General features: G+C 47.8%; 1 protein-coding gene across 5 annotated transcripts in view; it reads left to right on the forward strand.

Annotated features, from left to right (window-relative positions):
* Positions 1-18,164, forward strand: part of dpp6a (dipeptidyl-peptidase 6a) — a 546,960-nt gene that overhangs the window by 475,074 nt on the left and 53,722 nt on the right. For all 5 annotated transcript variants that reach the window (XM_052015996.1, XM_052015997.1, XM_052015998.1 and 2 more), the window contains 3 exons: positions 1,762-1,853; positions 7,662-7,709; positions 11,635-11,753. In XM_052015996.1, the coding sequence (XP_051871956.1) occupies positions 1,762-1,853; positions 7,662-7,709; positions 11,635-11,753 (259 nt within the window). The remainder of the gene's footprint in view (positions 1-1,761; positions 1,854-7,661; positions 7,710-11,634; positions 11,754-18,164) is intronic.

The raw sequence follows: 18,164 nt of genomic DNA on the forward strand, positions 1-18,164 counted from the left end.
ACACAGTGAAATGCATCTTTTGCGTAGAGTGTTCTGGGGGCAGCCCGCAAGTGTTGCCTCAATTCCGGCGCCAACATAGCATGCCCACAACTTCCTAACCTGTACGTCTTTGGAAAGTGGGAGAAAACCGGAGCACCCGGAGGAAACCCACGCAGACACGGGGAGAACATACAAACTCCTTACAGATAGTGGCTGGAATTGAACCTGGGTCGCTGGCGCTGTGAAGTGTTACGCTAACCACTACACTACCGTACCTGTAGTGTGTTTACCATTACAATATTACAGGAAAATATTTCTGAAAGCTTTTCTTTCACAAATATCCTTTCTGTCCCATCACATGAACTGCCTTAAACTAATTTTCAAATTAAAACAAATTAATTGTTTCAGAAAGTAATGAGGCACATCTGCAGCTTTCCAACATTAGGCAAAGGTACCATTGAGGATCCGCTATGGAAATATTGAAGAAAGCTGTGGAAAAGAACGCTGGGAGGTGGGGGTTTCCCAGTCACAAACTCCTTTCAAAGCCAGGATTTGTTATTACAGATTGAAGTGCAAAAAGATTGTAAAAGGATACACTTAATTCCTAGCTCTACAACTTCCTAGTTGTAGGAAATCTGCCCATAGTTTGGGTAAGAGATAAGATATCTTTATTAGTCAGACGTACATCGAAACACAGTGAAATGCATCTTTTGCGTAGAGTGTTCTGGGGGCAGCCCGCACATGTCGCCACATTTCCAGCACCAACATAGCATGCCCACAACTTCCTAACCTGTACGTCTTTGGAATGTGGGAGGAAACCAGAGCACCCGGAGGAAACCCACACAGACATTGGGAGAATGTACAAACGTCTTACAGGCAGCGGCCGGAATTGAACCTAGGTCGCTGGCGCTGGAATAGCGTTACACTAACCGCTACACTACCGTGCCTGCCTACGGTGCATTCTGTAGAGCCGCTGTCAAACAGCTTCAGTGACGCGGGTTCAATCCCGACTTCGGGTGCCGTGTGCATGTAGTCTGCACATTTACCCTGAGGTTTCCTCCAGGTGGTCAAGTTTCCTCCCACATCCCAAGGATGCAGAGACTGTTAGATTGATTAGCCATTGTAAAGTATCCCTTCGTGTTCAGGGAGAATGTGTGGGGAAATGATAAGAATGCAGGGAGAATGAAATGACATTACTGTGAATGGGCAACACACAAAATACTGGAGGAACTCAGCAGGTCAAGCATCATCTGTGGAGGGAAATGGACAGTCGAAGTTTGGGGTTGAGACCCTACCTGGACTGAAAGATAGAGGGGTGTATAAAAAGGTGAGGGGGAAGGGGTGGAACAACAGCTGGCAGGTGATAGGTGGATCCGGGTGTGACGGCGGTGATAGGCAGATGGGGGAAGGGAGACTGGGAATGGCGCCAGAAGCTGGGAGGTGATAGGAAGAAGTGACAAAGGGCTGAAGATGACGGTATCGGGAGGTGGGGAGGGCAGTTGGGAGGGGAGCCAGTGGGAGGAGTGTGTGGGTGATGGGCAGCTGGAAAGGGAGGGGGAAGGGAATGTCAGTGGGCCAAAAGGTCTGATTACACGCTCTATGGTTGAAATGTAGCAGTAAAATCAGCTTACATCAGCTGAAAAAATTACCCCTGGAATGTTTAAAAGAGGAAAGCTTTAGATAAAGGTGTGCAACCTGCAGTAAACCATCAATAAAGAGTATACTCTAAATGGTGCTGACTCAGACATATCGTAAATATGATTCTCTTCCCTCTTTCTCCAGGTTAACAATAGTATCGATAACTTGCAGTCCATCACCTCTGGTAACTGGGATGTGACGCAGATTCTGACATACGACGAACTTCATCAAAAAATGTAAGTCTCCAGGAATGGCTGAAACAAATCATGGATAAGATAGCAATCTAATCTTTTGGGACAGAGGATCAGAGAACGTCAATCGAATTCAAAATCAGAGAGAAACGTAACAAAGGGTGATCAATATAAGCTATTTCACAGATTACACAAAAGTTAATTGACCTCCAACTAATTTCTGGGCAGTCCAAGCTGAAGCCTTCAGTACATGCTGTGTTTCTGTATCTGTCAGAAACACAGCTGCCCTTCATTCAAGAACACCATGAACATAAAAGGTACTATAACAGGCTGGAAGGAAAGGAGTAACCTAGCCCCAACGCAGCTGAAATAAAACACTCAGGAGAAGAGAGAATGAATGCCCACCCCCGCCCCCCCCGCATACTCCTCCCACTGTCCTCAAGCACACCTTCCAACTCCCATCCTCCCCTCACTATCCTCTACACCTCCCTCCCTTCCCCTCTAACACATCTTCCCTGCACCCACCGATCTCTCCCCTCTAATTCCCATCTGTACCTGTCCTGGTCGCCACCCCCAACCCTACTCACAACCACCTCTCCCACTGTGCCCGGTAGACATTCTTCCTTCCCTCTCTCCTCAGTGTTGCTGTCAGCTGTTTTTTTACAGGACAGTGAGTTAAATGGTTCATGTGACCTATAAATACACCCCTATTAAAATTATATCCTAATCTTGTAATAGTATGTGTTACAAGGATTTAAATGCCACAGATCAGAATTAATATTTGATCCTGAATTGTTAGAACCATGTAGTTATAACCCAGTGTTGGTGAGGCAGAATTTATTGCCTTTCAAGCGTATAAATTCCTTACCATCTAATTCTTTTCAGAACCACTTGTAAGAAGTAGTAAATGTAGCAGTTTCACCAGCCCCTCTTTTTAATATAGATCTACTTGAGACTGTCTGAGTGTGAAACCACATTTCGGAAACCCTTTCATCCATGAAAACCATTAAAATTTCATCTTCTCTTTCCTGTGTTTTTAATAGATCCATGTTGAAACTGTTGATAAAGTGAATGTCAACTTCTCCTAGCTTTTCGTCTATGTAATTACGCCTATTTACTTTGTCCTTACTCAGAAATATACCATATTTCCATATTTCCTTACAATATAGAAGGAAGCCATTTGGCCCATTGAGTCTCTGCCGATTCAGAAAGAAAATCCATTGCCATATAGATGACCCTCAGTGCTGTATGGGAGTGCTGGCCTGGGTCTTATTCTGAAGCTCTGTAACTAATTTTCTCTGCAACCTGTTCTCCCCACATTCCCAACAATTCCACAACCAAACTACACCGGAGGAAATTTACAGTGGCCAATTAACGCATGAACCCACACTCACTTCTGTGGGATGTGGGAGGACACTGGACCACCCAGAGGAAACCCACGTGGTCACAGAGGGAGCATGCAAACTCCACACAGGCAGCACCGGAGGTCAGGAGCTATGAAGTCCTGCAACTATGCTGAACTGTAGGTACAGTTACAATATGACTGTCTCCTCAGTTTGTGGTGTTTTGGGGAGCTCATTGATATAACTTTGGCCGTTTAACTCATATCTGACTACCAAAGGCACCCACTACTGGTAGCAACTTGACAGAGAGTTGGTCTCTGTTTTGATCTTCTAATAGGCCGAGCTTAGCTCCAGCTTGGGGCAGCGTTATACTGCATGGCCCATTTCATGGGTTTGAGAACAAGGTCCAGATGAACCCTCCCATGCAGCATCAAGGGTCACCTGCATTGCAGCTTTTTTTTGTTGCTGAGACATTAAACCAAGGTCCTATCTGTCCTTGAGGGATGTATGATACTAATTGAAGAAATATAAGGGTGTTTACTTTTAATTCAAACCATTATGTGTATTGATTGTAAGAAAAGATCCAGGTGACAGTGAACGTAGTGTGAGAATGGGATTGCTCCATGACCCAGTGTTGACTTGATGGGCCAAAAGGCCTCTTTCTATGTCATAAGGAAAGATGAAAATAGAAATCAAGCATAGAACACAGAACAGTACATTGGAACAGGCCCCTTGGCCCTTGATGTCTGTGCTGAACACGATCCCGAATTAAACTAAATCTCTTCTGCCTGCACATGATCCATATCCCTCCATTCCCTACATATTCATGTGTCTAACAGCCTCTTAAACATCACAATGATGCTGGAGGAACTCAGCAGGCCAGGCAGCATCTGTGGAGAAAAGCAGGTGGTCAACATTTCGGGACAGGACCCTTCTTCAGGACTGCAGAGTCTCTTCAAGGATGCCCACTTTGAAGAAGTTTTCTTCTTCTCTTGCTCTGCTCCAGGGATGCTGCCCAGCCTGCTGAGTTCCTCCAGCATCATCGTGTTTTTCATTTAGATCCCAGCATCTGCCGTCCTTTGTTTCTCTCTTAAATGTCACTATCATCTCTGCTTCCACCACTACCCCTGGCAGCCTGTTCCAGGCACCCACCACTCTCTGTGTAAAAAAACTTGCCCCTGACATCTCCTTTAAACTTTCCCCGTCTCACCGTAAATGCATGTCCTCTAGTACTTGACATTCCTACATTATGAAAAAGATTCTAACTGTCTACCCTATCTATGCCTCTCATAACTTTATAAACTTCTGTTAGGTCTCCCCTCAGCATCTGACGCTTCAGAGAAAACAACCTCTCCTTATAGCTCATACCCTCTAATCCAGGCAGCATCCTGGTAAACCTCTTCTGCACCCTTTCCAAAGCCTCTTCATCCTTCCTGTCACGGGGCAATCAGAATTGCACACAGTCCTGTTAACAGTGACAATAAACTCTTAGTGACTTAAAGGTGAAGGTGGGAAGTTTTTATCATGAGGCTGGGACTCTGCCCAATGTGGAGCGCTATTAAGGATAACTGTAACAGCTGGAAATTAAAGACGGATTTAGTAGAGCTGGTTGTAATCATGAAGGATTGGTTGGAGTGACAAAGAGCACATCACACCAGAAGCAGTTGAGAAGAGCCAAACTTGTTGAATACACAGTGACAGATGAGATTACAAGCACCAGAGTAGGAACCATTACATTGCAAATAGATATTAATGGATTAAGAAATTAGGTGAAAAGTGACGTGGATTTTTGTGTAGATGTGTGTAAAGTCAAACTTAACAGGGTAGATCATTTGTAAGTGGTAAAAGGATAGATGTAGAGATGGGTGAAAGGAGTTTGTGAAATCGGGAACACAAAATAATGAAAAGAAATTGATAGGATTCTGGTCCTTATATCTAATGTACCAGATGGTAGAAAGCATTTCACAGCTGCATAAAACTCTAGTTAAGCCATGCATGGAGCACCATCAGCTGTTCTGAGAACCACAGCATAGGAAGAAGTACACTTTGAATATTCCACAAAGGTATCAAAAGAAATTGCACGAATCAGGGTGACATTCTCTGGAATTTATCAGTGATTTGATTAAAACTTTCAAGATATCACAGAACTGGTAGGATAAATGGAGAGAATTTTCCAACATGCCTTGGACGCATTGGAGCAGACACTCTTGGGATCTGTTCTCCATTATCTTAAGATAGATTTCTTTATTAGTCACATGTGCATCGAAACACACAGTGAAATACATCTTTTGCGTAGACTGTTTCGGAGGCAGCCCACGTGTTGCCACGCTTCCAGCGCCAACATAGCATGCCCACTACTTCCTAACCCTTAAGTCTTTGGAATGTGGGAGGAAACCCGAGCACCTGGAGGAAACCCACACAGACACGGGGAGAACATACAAACTCCTTACAGACAGTGGCCGGAATTGAACCCGGGTCGCTGGCGCTGTAAAAGCGTTACACTAACCACTACACTACCGTGCCTGCCCTAAAATGTCGGCACAACATCGTGGGCAGAAGGCCCTGTATTGTGCTGTAATGTTCTATATGTAGAACATGCAAACTCCACACAGACAGTACCAGAAGTCAGGATTGAACCTGAACTGATGGAGTGATGAGGCAAAGGCTCTATTGGTTGTGCCACTGTGGCACCCTTCAGAAAGTACTTTCATGTTTTCTTACATGACGAGAGGCATAAAGTATTTAATTTCTTGGATATTCCCTTATTGCCCAACTTAACTTCTCCTGTCTCATTCTGTAAGTGACGCCCAGTAACTTGCCCTAATGTTTTGGTTTTTGCATCAAGAAGTGTTTACAGTCCCCTGATATGTTTTTCACTTGATCACTCTCATATTTTGCTCTCCCTTTCCTTATCAATGCCTCGATTCTCCTTTGCTGAATTCTCATTTTTTTTCCAATATTCGGGCTTAATACACTTTTTGGAAATGTGAATATTTTCCTGCGATCTAACACTATAGCTTCATGATTGCCATGCCTGAATACCTCTCATTTTACTTTGCACTAAAGTGATTACTTGTGATTAATTAATTCATTGATCACTGTATATTAACCCTTGATTACTTACCGTCATATACTTCAATGTGTTTCCCTGATTGATAACTAACTCACACCTCATTGCTTTCCTGTTTGCTTTCTTTATTTAAGAGCCTCCTTTCTGATTGAACTAAATCACTTTCAAATGTTTGCATGAAACTCTATGATAAGATAAGATAAGATAAGATAAGCTGTCTTTATTAGTCACATGTACATCGAAACACATAGTGCAATGCATCTTTTTTGCATAGACTGTTCTGGGAGCAGCCCACAAGTGTCGCCACGCTTCTGGCACCAACATAGCATGCCCACTACCTCCTAACCCGTATGTCTTGGAATGTGGGAGGAAACCAGAGCACCCGGAGGAAACCCACGCAGCCATGGGGAGAACATGCAAACTGCTTACAGACAACGGCCGGAATTGAACCCGGATTACTGGCGCTGTACTAGCGTTACGCTAACCACTACACTACAGTTTCCTAAAGGCCCCTAGCAACCAGATCAACAACTCACCCTCTCTCATTGCCCAATACCTGATATAAAAAATAGCCAGTTGCTTATCGATTTTTCAACATGCTGATCTGGATCCATAGGATGGTGAAGGAGGCATATGGTGTGCTCGCCTTCAGAGGTCAGAGTATATAAGCTGAGATGTTATGTTGCAACTTTACAAAACACCAATTTGGCTGCACTTGGTGGATTGTGTGCAATTCTGATGGCCACACCATTGGAAGGGTGTGCTTGCTGCAATGGACAGAGTGCAGAGGAGATTCGCTAGTTCTGGGTTGCAGGACTTTAGTTATGGGGATAGACTGGACAGACTGGTTTTCCCAGCGAATGAGGCTGAGAGGTGATCTGAGAGGTATATAAAGTTATAAGAGGCATAAATAGGGAGGTAGTCAGAATCTTTTTCCCATGGTAGAGGTATCAAAATCAAGAGGGCATAGGTTTAAGGTGAGGGGAAGGAGATTTAAAGGGGATTTGAGGGGAAAGTTTTTACACAGCGAGTGGTTAATATCTGGAACGAGCTGCCAAAGGAGGTGGCGGAATCAGATACAATTATTACATTGAAGAAGCCGTTAGACAGGCACGGCACAGAAAGATGCAGACCTAATGAGGGCAATTGGGATTCGTGTAGATAGGTAAAAAGGTCAGCATGGATGTGATGGGCTGAAGGGCCTGTTTCTCTGCTGTACAACTCTAACTTTTTGGCTCCAAGAATTCATCCTCAACACTATTGAGGACAAGTTAGTGCTCATTTGGTTTACCTTGTCTACATGTAGACTAAAGCGCCCTATGATTTTTGCATTTTCCACGTTATATGCACCTCTAATTTGTTAATGTATACTCTGCCCTATTGATACATTGACATGGAAAAAAACAAGCTATTCAATTAATCTGTTTCTTTTATCCACAGTTACTTTCTGAGCACAGAGGACTCTCCCTTGCGTCGACAATTGTACAGGTAAGTGTGTGTGGGTCTGTATCTGTGTGAACTTGCACATATGTATATATGCATATATGCTTCTCCATGTGTATTGTACTTATGTCTGGTTATGTATGTACTGTATGCTGTGCTTGAGTCTGTGTATGTGTTTTCATGTGTGTTGAGATTGTGTGCATGTGTTTGTATGCATGTGTATGCATATATGCTTGTATGTAGGTGGCACGTGTTTACGTGTTTGTGTTTGTATAGTTGTTCTTGTGTCTGTGTAAGTATGTGTGTATGCTTCTCCGTGTATATTGTGTGTGTGGTTGTGTACTTGTGCATAAGATAAGATCTCTTTATTAGTCACATGTACATCGAAACACACAGTGAAATGCATCATTTTTGCATAGAGTGTTCTGGGGGCAGCCCACAAGTGTCGGCATTCTTCCGGCGCCAACATAGCATGCCCACAACTTCCTAACTCGTACGCCTTTGGAATGTGGGAGGAAACCGGAGCACCCGGAGGAAACCCACACAGACACAAGGAGAACTTACAAACTCCTTACAGATAGTGGTCGCAATTGAACCCAGGTCGCTGGCACTGTAATAGTGTTACTCTAACCACTACACTACCGTGCCTGCCACTACACTATGCCGTACTGCTACACTATGTGTGTAAGTGTGTGTGTGTGTGTGTGTGTGTGTGTGTGTGTGCGCGCGTGTGTGTGTGTGTGCGTGCGTGCGTGCATGCGTGTGTGTGTGTGTGTGTGGTCAATTGGTTATATAAAGTCATAGAGTCACATAGCACAGACTTAGGCTGTTCGGCCCACCAAGCCCATGCTGGCCATCAAGTACCCATCTATACTAATCCCATTTACCAGCACTTGCTCCATAGCCTCCCGTATACGTATACACTTGCGAGTGTTTGACATGAGTATCATGTCGATGAGGTGTATCCGTGGTGGCCCAACTGCCCACCAATACCCACCAAATGGGGAACTTTCTCACTGATGCCCCTGGTGCACTAGTGAGCACAGCCCTGGTGCACCTGCTATGATCACAACCTGCTCGTCTTCTGAGGCTTTGGTCTTTTGTCTCTCTGCCTGGTCAGTGTACAACCCAATAGCATGAAGAAAGATAAAATGAGATCTTTATTAGTCACATGTCAGTGAAATGCATCTTTTGCATAGAGTGTTCTGGGGACAGCCCGCCAGTGTCACCACGCTTCTGGCGCCAACATAGCATGCCCACAACTTCCTAACCTGTACGTCTTTGGAATGTGGGAAGAAACCGGAGCACCTGGAGGAAATCCACGCAGACACGGGGAAAACGTACAAACTCCTTACAGACAGCGGCCGGAATTGAACCCAGGTCGCTGGCGCTGTAATAGCGTTATGCGAACCGCTACACTACCATGCCTGCCATGAACATTGAATGCTCCAGTTTCATGTAACCCACATATCTTCTGTTCCTTTCTCTCTCCTTACGATCCATTCAGATTCTCTCACGCATCCCCTTCTTACCAGACCACCCCTCCAACCCCTAGTCCCCATTTCTTTCCTATCCCCCACACACTCAACCCACTGGGTCTCCTATCCCCTCCCATACTGTTCCCACCTTCCCACCATCCCTCCCTTATCTGGTTCCACTCACCACCTTTCTTTCTTATCAGATTCCATCACCTGCAGCCTTTGTCCCCTCCGCCTATCACCTCCCAGTCTCTGTCGCTATCTCCACCCTTCCCTCCCCCACCTGACCATCTGCCCATCGTCTTCCTGCTTACCCAGATTCACCTGTCGCCTGCCAGCTCCTGCCTCATACCTTCCCTTCTTGCCTTTATACTGACTTTCTCCCCTCTGCACTCTCAGCCCTGATGCAGAGTCTTGACCTGAGAGGTTGACCCGAGAAGTTGACCTGAAGGTTGTCTCCACAGATGCTGCCTGACTAGTTGAGTTCCTCCAGCAGCTTGTTCCTTGCTTTGGTCTTTATTTACAGCTATGTTTGGCTGACTCCTCTCTCTCCAGTGGCTGCGGCTCCTCCTAAGGCTCATATTGCTCAGACAAGCTGAATACAGTTGATTGCTCAGGAGAGTGACTGTTTAAATTATTTACTTTCGGCCCAGTAATTTACATGCTGTGCTGCCTCTGAAGCTCTTCAAGTTGATATATTGATATATTGATGCCCAAAGGTAATGTTTGGATTCATGCCTACAATTGCTTACACAGTGAGTTTCTGCTAATCAATAGCACACCAGAGAGAGGGCAGGGAAGCCCAAAACAGAAGCGAAATGTTTCTGTACCATGTAGAGGGAGAGAGAGGGAGTCAGAGAGTGTCAATCTGCCACCTAGTGGTTGGCAGAGGATCATACAAAGTCCAGAATCAAATCCCAAATCTTTTGAAAGGCCAGTGTATTGCACAGAAATAAGGAAAGATCAGACTGAGACACACTACTTCACAAAGAGTCCAACAATATTTTGGAAGGGCACAGTGGCACAGCTAGTAAAGCTGGTGCCTCACAGCTCCAGAGACCCAGGTTCGATCCTGACCTCAGGTGCTGTCTGTGGGGATTTTGCAATTTCTCCCTGTGACTGCATTTGTTTCATCTAGATGCTCAGGTTTCTTCCTGCGACCCAAAGATGTGTGGGTTGGTAGGTTAATTGACCACTGTAAATTGCACCATGAGTGGTAAGGTCTGGGGGGAGTTGATGAGAATGTGGTGAGAATGAAATGAGATTGGTGTAAATTAGTGTTTCAAAGTTGACACAGACTTCATGCACTGAAAGGTTTTATTTTCATAAGATAAGATATCTTTATTAGTCACATGTACATCGAAACACACAGTGAAATGCATCTTTTACGTAGAGTGTTCTGGGGGTAGCCTGCAAGTGTCACCACGCTTCCGGCACCAACATAGCGTGTCCACAACTTCCTAACCTGTACATCTTTGGAATGTGGGAGGAAACCGGAGCATCCGGAGGAAACCCATGCAGACACGGGGAGAATGTACAAACTCCTTACAGACAGCAGCAGACTTGAACCCAGGTCGCTGGCGCTGTAAAGCGTTACACTAACTGCTACACTACCGTTCTTTCACCAGTTAAATTAATCTCCTGTAAAAAAAAACTTAAAGTGGATTTTGAATGTCAGGTAATTAGTTCAGAACAATACATTTTTCACTTAAATGTCCATCAGAATTTAAGGAACAAGGTGAGTTTGGAAATGACAAAAACACTTGTACAGTCACACGAATAAATATTTCTAAATTATTGCCACAATTTGAATGTAAGTACTATCCTTAATGGAATAAAATGTTCAAAGATGTTTTATAGAAGTTAAAATTTTGATTCCAAGTCCCGCAGTCATTGGGACAGGTGACCAAATACTTGGTGATGTAGAGTCCTGAAGTTTGCGTGTGTCTGTCTGTCTGTGTGTGTGTGTCTCTGTATGTATGTGTGTGTGTGCGTGTCTGTATGTATGTGTGTGTCTGTGTGTCTGTCTGTGTGTGTGTGCACATCTGTATGTATGTGTCTGTGTGTGTGTGTGTGTGTGTGTGTGTGTGTGTGTGTGTGTGTGTGTGTGTGTGTGAGAGAGAGAAGGAGGGAGAGGGAGAGAGGATGTGAGAGCAGAAATAAGAGGGTGAAAGGAGATGAGAGAGAGGGATTGTGAGAGATTGAGAGAAAATGAGAGAAAGAAGGTGAGGGAGTGCTTGTGGGGATTTCAAAGCTTGGAGCCAAAACCATCAAAGGACAGCGAAAATCAGGAAAGCAACCCCCATAGGGCTGGAGAAGGTTAACACACATCTTTGTGACTTTAATAGGCTTATATTACTACCAGTTTACATTAGGGAATTCATCACCTTAAGTTATTTTGACTAAATAAAAGTCATTATATATATTCAAATATCCATTGCATGATAATAGCGTTTGGTGTACCTGCTAAAAAACATTCTTCTACCTTCCAGTGCGGAAACCAGCGGAACGTTTAACCGGCGCTGTCTGTCCTGTGACCTGATCCCTAACTGTACGTCCTTCAGTGCTTCATTTAGCCACAACATGCGCTACTTTTTGTTGTACTGCAAAGGTAGGTGAGAAACCGTTCACAGCTCAGATCCTTTTAAAGTTTGTGAGGGACAGAGGAAAAGTTGGGCTGACGGGGTTCACTGTGGAAGGGTGAGAGGTGTTTCGTGGGTGAGAATAAATACTTTGGGCCGACTGGCCTGTGTCTGTGCTGTAGGGTCATTGTAAAATCAAATTAAGCATCATGTCGTGGCACTTGCCATAATTACATAGGAAGCCCAAGTTTTAGAGGATCCTGGGTGATTTCAAGATGGTAATCGAGTTTCAGGTGTTTAATCATCACTGTAAGTTTAAGGCAAACTGAACCCTGTGTTATTCCAAAACCATGTGTGCCATGAGGCCAGAAGTGAAAGGAGGAGACCTTGCAGTTACTTATGGATCCTTTTTAAGAGGTGTTCTCAATAGGCCAGAATGTAAGATTATAAGAGGCATGGATAGAATAGACAGTCAAAATCTTTTTCCCAAGGTAGCGGAATCAAACATAAGTGGGGATAATTTTAAGATAAGAGGTAGGAGATTTAAGGGGAATTAGAGGTAAGTTTTTTTTTGGAATACGGTTGATATCTGAAACTCGCTGCCAGAGGTGATGGCATCGGATACAATTACTATGTTTAAAGAGGCATTTAAACAGAAACTGAAATAGGCAAGACATAGAAGGATATGTTCCTAATGTAAGCAAATGGGACTAGAGAGTCAAAGGGGACAAACCAAATTTCTTTAGCCTCCTGAGGAAGTAGAGGCGCTGGTGAGCTTTCTTCGCCGTGGCATCTACATGATTTGACCAGGACAGGCTGTTGGTGATGTTCACACTCAGGAACTTGAAGCTCTCAACCTTCTCGACCTCAGCACCATTGATGTAGACAGGTGCATGTACACCGCCCCCTCTCCTGAAGTCAATGACGAGCTCTTTTGTTAACATTGAGGGAAAGGTTGTTGTCATGACGTCATTCCACTAAGCTCTCTATCTCCTTCCTGTACTCCAACTCAGTGCTGTTTGGGATACAGCCTACAACGGTGGTATCATCTGCAAACTTGTAGATAGAGTTAGAGCAGAATCTGGCCACACAGTCGTGAGTGTATAGGGAGTAGAGTAGAGGGCTGAGGACGCAGCCTTGTGGGGCACCAGTGTTGAGAATAATCGTGCCGGAGGTATTGCTGCCTATCCTCACTGATTGCGGTCTGTTTGTTAGAAGTCAAGGATCCAGTTACAGAGGGAGGTGTTGAGTCCTAGGTCTCGGAGTTTGGTGACAAGCTTGCTTGGAATTATTGTACTGAAGGCAGAGCTGTAGTCAATAAATAATAGTCTAATGTATGTGTCTTTACTGTCCAGATGCTCCAGAGCTGAGCGTAGGGCCAGGGAAATGGCATCCACTGTAGACCTGTTTCAGCGATAGGCAAATTGCAGTGGGTCCAGGTTGTCTGGTAGGCTGGAGTTGATGCATGCCATGACCAACCTCTCAACGCACTTCATGATGGTGGATGTCAGAGCCACTGGTCGGTAGTCATTGAGGCATGTTACCTTGCTTTTCTTTGGTACCGGGATGATAGTGGTCTTCTTAAAACAGGCAGGAACCTGAGATTGAAGCAGGGAGAGGTTGAATTTGTCCGCAAATACTTCTGCCAGCTGATCTGCACAAGATCTGAGCATGCAGCCCAGGACACCTCTGGGCCAGGTGCTTTCCTCATGTTCACTCTCCGGAAGACTGATCTTATGTCCTCCACTGTGATCACAGGTTCAGCTGCGTTAGTGGCTGTCAGGGTGGATGGTGACAATCCACTTCCCTTTTGTTCAAAACGTGCATAGAATGCATTAAATTCATCAGGAAGGGATGCGCTGTTGTTAGCTAGGCAGCCCAACTTCGTCTTGTAGCCTGCTATGGCATGTAAGCCCTGCCATAACCGGCAGCTGGTCAGGGACTCTATTTTGAGTTGGTATTGCCTCTTGGCATCACTGATAGCTTTTCGAAGGTCATACCTTGATTTCTTGTACAGATCAGGAATTTGGTTTGTCCCCTTTGACTCTCACCAACTTTTACCGATGTACCATAGAAAGCATCCTATCTGGATGTATCACGGCTTGGTAAAGCAACTGCTCTGCCCAGGACCGCAAGAAGCTGCAGAGAGTTGTGGACACAGCCCAGCGCATCACGGACACCAGCCTCCCCTCCTTGGACTCTTGTCTTTACCTCTCGTTATCTTGGTGTAGCAGCCAGCATAATCAAAGACCCCACCCACCCAGGACATCCTCTCTTCTCTCCTCTTCCATCGGGTAGAAGATACAGGAGCCTGAGGGCACGTACCACTAGACTTAAGGACAGCTTCTACCCCACTGTGATAAGACTATTGAACGGTTCCCTCATACAATGAGATGGTCTATGACCTCACGATCTACCTTGTGACCTTTGTACCTTATTGCACTTGTGGCGAATCACCGTCTAGTCGGGCGAACCGGCTCGGCAGTCGGGTCGCGCGGCGTCGGAGCAACGAGGCCCAAGATGGCGGCGGGCCTCGTCTTTCCGAGCGACGGGGAGAACCCGCGCGCGGGAAAGTCCTGATGACGTAGGACTTACGTCATTGCCGGTTGTTTTGGGCGGGAACTTTCTCCCTTAAAGGGCCCACGCAAGGCGGGAAAATAAACCAGTTCTGTTTGGCAATCCTCCGAGTAGGGTCTTGTTTTATTCTGCGGTAGCAACCGCTACATTGGTGACCCCGACGGTCCAAATGGCTTTTGGACCCACGAAATGGATGACAGCGCAGCAGCCAACGCAGTGGCCCTCAAGCTGCCCACCTTTTGGACACTTCAGCCCAGCGTCTGGTTTGACCAGGCCGAAGCGCAATTCCACCTTCGGCAGATCACCTCCGACTCCATGAAGTACTACCATGTGGTTAGCTCTCTGGACCAGGAGACAGCCGCCCAGGTTGGAGACTTCATCCAGTCGCCTCCGGAGGAAGATAAGTACCCGGCTTTCAAAGACCTTTTGATCCGGACCTTCGGCCTCTCCCGTCGTGAGCGCGCCGCCCGCCTGCTTCATCTGGATGGCCTGGGGGACAGATCCCCATCCGCCCTAATGAATGAGATGCTGGCATTGGCCGAGGGACACAAGCCATGCCTGATGTTCGAACAGGCCTTCCTCAAACAGCTCCCCGATGACATCCACTTGTTGTTAGCTGACGCCGACTTCAGCAACCCCCGTGAGGTGGCCGCCCGGGCAGATGTCCTGTGGAGGGCCAAGCGCGAGAGCGGTTCGTCCGTCAGTCAAATCACCAGGCCGCGAGCCCAACGCCCACCTCGCCCGGCCCCAGCCCCAGCAACCGAGCAGCCACGCCCCAGGAACGCAGACGACGACACGGGTGACCAGCTGTGCTTCTACCGTCAGAGGTGGGGTGCGGAGGCCCGTCGATGCCGCCCACCCTGCAAGTTTCAGGGAAACACCAGGGCCAGCCACCACTGATGGCTACGGCGGCTGGCCGCCGACAGAGACTCCTCTTCGTTCAGGACAAGAAATCTGGACGGCGTTTCCTCGTTGATACTGGAGCGGAGGTCAGTATTTTGCCCCCGACAGGCCGCGACACTCGAGACAGGCCACCAGGTCCTCTACTCAATGCCGCCAACGGTACAATGATACGGTCTTTCGGCACCCGTACGCTTCAATTACACTTTGGCGGCAGCCATTTTACCTGGACCTTTACCCTTGCCACCATCACCCGACCACTCCTAGGAGCCAATTTCCTTCGGGCCCACAACCTGTTAGTCGACCTGCGAAGGAAGCGGTTAGTCCACTCTAGCACTCTCCGGACCTATCCCCTGGGAGAAATCAGCCCACCAGCCCCGCGCCTGGACTCCATTTCCCTTTCTGGCGATGATTTCGCCAAGCTCCTAGCCGAATTCCCATCGATTTTGGCACCTTCGTTTACAAATCCTAGGCCCACACACGGGGTACGACACCACATCATTACCACAGGGCCACCCCTTCATGCCCGAGCACGACGATTACCTCCAGACAAGCTCCGCCTGGCAAAGGAAGAGTTCCGTCACATGGAGGAGCTGGGGATTGTTCGCAGGTCAGACAGCCCCTGGGCCTCGCCCCTGCACATGGTCCCCAAAGCCACCGAAGGGTGGAGGCCCTGCGGCAACTACCGCAGGCTGAATGACACCACCACCCCGGACCGCTATCCCATCCCTCACATCCAGGACTTCGCAGCGAACTTACACGAGGCCCGCATCTTTTCCAAAGTGGACCTCGTTAGGGGATACCACCAAATCCCGGTCCATCCGGATGACGTCCCCAAAACTGTGATTATCACCCCATTCGGCCTGTTCGAATTCCTTCGGATGCCGTTCGGCCTTAAGAATGCCACGCAGACCTTCCAGCGGCTGATGGACGCGGTAGGCCGAGACCTGGACTTCGTGTTCATTTACTTGGACGACATACTGATCGCCAGCCGTAACCACCAGGAACACCTTTCCCACCTCCGCCAGCTGTATTCCCGCCTCCGCGATTTCGGCCTCACGATTAACCCGTCCAAGTGCCAATTCGGACTTGACTCTATCGATTTCCTCAGCCACAAAATCACCAGCGACGGGGCAACACCCCTACCCGCCAAGGTGGATGCTATCCGCCATTTTGCCCACCCCGACACAGTCAAAGGCCTACAGGAATTCCTTGGGATGGTCAACTTTTACCATCGTTTCATCCCTGCAGCAGCCCGTATCATGCGCCCTCTGTTCTCGCTGCTGGCTGGTAAGGGCAAGGACATCACCTGAACTGACGAGGCTGCGGCTGCTTTCGTTAAGGCCAAAGACGCCCTGGCAGACGCCATGATGCTGGTACACCCCAGGACTGACATCCCGACTGCCCTCACGGTAGACGCGTCCAACACCGTGGTGGGTGGGGTACTGGAACAGCTACTTGAAGGCCGCTGACAACCCTTGGCATTTTTCAGCAAGCACCTTAGACCGCCCGAACTGAAGTACAGCGCTTTTGATCGGGAACTTCTAGCGCTGTATCTGGCGGTCCGGCATTTCCGATACTTTCTAGAAGGAAGGCCTTTCACCGCTTTCACCGATCATAAGCCTCTGTCCTTTGCCTTCTCCAAAGTCTCCGATCCCTAGTCAGCTCGTCAGCAGAGACATTTATCCTACATTTCCGAGTTCACAACTGACATCCAACATGTCTCCGGAAAGGATAATGTCGTTGCTGATGCACTTTCCAGACCAACCATCCACAACCTATCCTTGGGTGTCGACTACACGGCCCTAGCTGACGCACAGGAAGCCGACGACGAACTGCCCAGCTACAGAACCGCAGTCTCGGGTCTGCAGCTCCGAGATTTCTTGGTTGGTCCAGGTCAGCGGACCCTACTTTGTGACGTTGTGACTGGTCAGCCCCGCCCTATAGTCCCTGCGGCCTGGCAGAGACGCGTTTTTGACTCGGTACATGGGTTGGCGCACCCGTCCATCAGATCTACTGTCCGACTGGTCGCCAGCAAGTTTGTCTGGCATGGCCTGCGCAAACAGGTCAGTGAGTGGGCCAGGACTTGTCTGCACTGCCAGACGTCAAAAATCCAGCGACACACCAAGGTCCCACCACAGCAGTTCAAGCCTACCCGTAGGAGGTTCGACCACATACACGTCGACCTCGTGGACCCTCTGCCAGTTTCAAGAGGAGCCCGGTACCTCCTTACCATCGTGGACCGGTTCACGAGGTGGCCTGAGGCAACCCCCCTGGCTGACATCACAACTGATTCCTGTGCCCGGGCGCTGCTCACAACTTGGGTCTCACGTTTTGGCGTTCCGGCCCACATCACTTCAGACAGAGGCACCCAATTCACTTCCAGTCTCTGGGCTGCATTAACGAACCTGCTAGGGACGCAGCTGCACACCACCACGGCCTACCATCCTCAATCAAATGGGTTGGTGGAACGTTTTCACCGCCATCTGAAATCGGCCTTGATGGCCCGCCTGAAGGGTCCTAACTGGGTTGACGAGCTGCCTTGGGTCCTGCTCGGCATACGCACTGCCCCCAAAGAAGACCTCCGCACTTCGTCAGCTGAGCTTGTATACGGGGCGCCACTAGTTGTCGCTGGGGATTTCATACCTGCCCTTCGGGACCAAGGGGAACAACCCCCAGCAGTCCTACAAAGACTGCGCGAGAAGCTTGGCGCCTTGGCCCCGATTCCCACCTCACGGCACGGTCAAGCCCCATCCTGCCAGCCCAAGGAACTACGGGACTGTAAGTTTGTTTTCGTTCGCAGGGGCACACCTCGGGCGCCATTGCAACGACCATATGAGGGACCGTTCCGAGTCATACGGAATAACGGATCCACTTTTATTTTGGACATTGGAGGCAGGGAACAGGTTTTCACGGCGGACCGCCTCAAACCGGCCCATTTGGATCTGCAACAGCCTGTCGAG

This window comes from Pristis pectinata, chromosome 5 (genome assembly GCF_009764475.1).
Source record: "Pristis pectinata isolate sPriPec2 chromosome 5, sPriPec2.1.pri, whole genome shotgun sequence".
Classification (NCBI taxonomy): Eukaryota; Metazoa; Chordata; class Chondrichthyes; order Rhinopristiformes; family Pristidae; genus Pristis; species Pristis pectinata.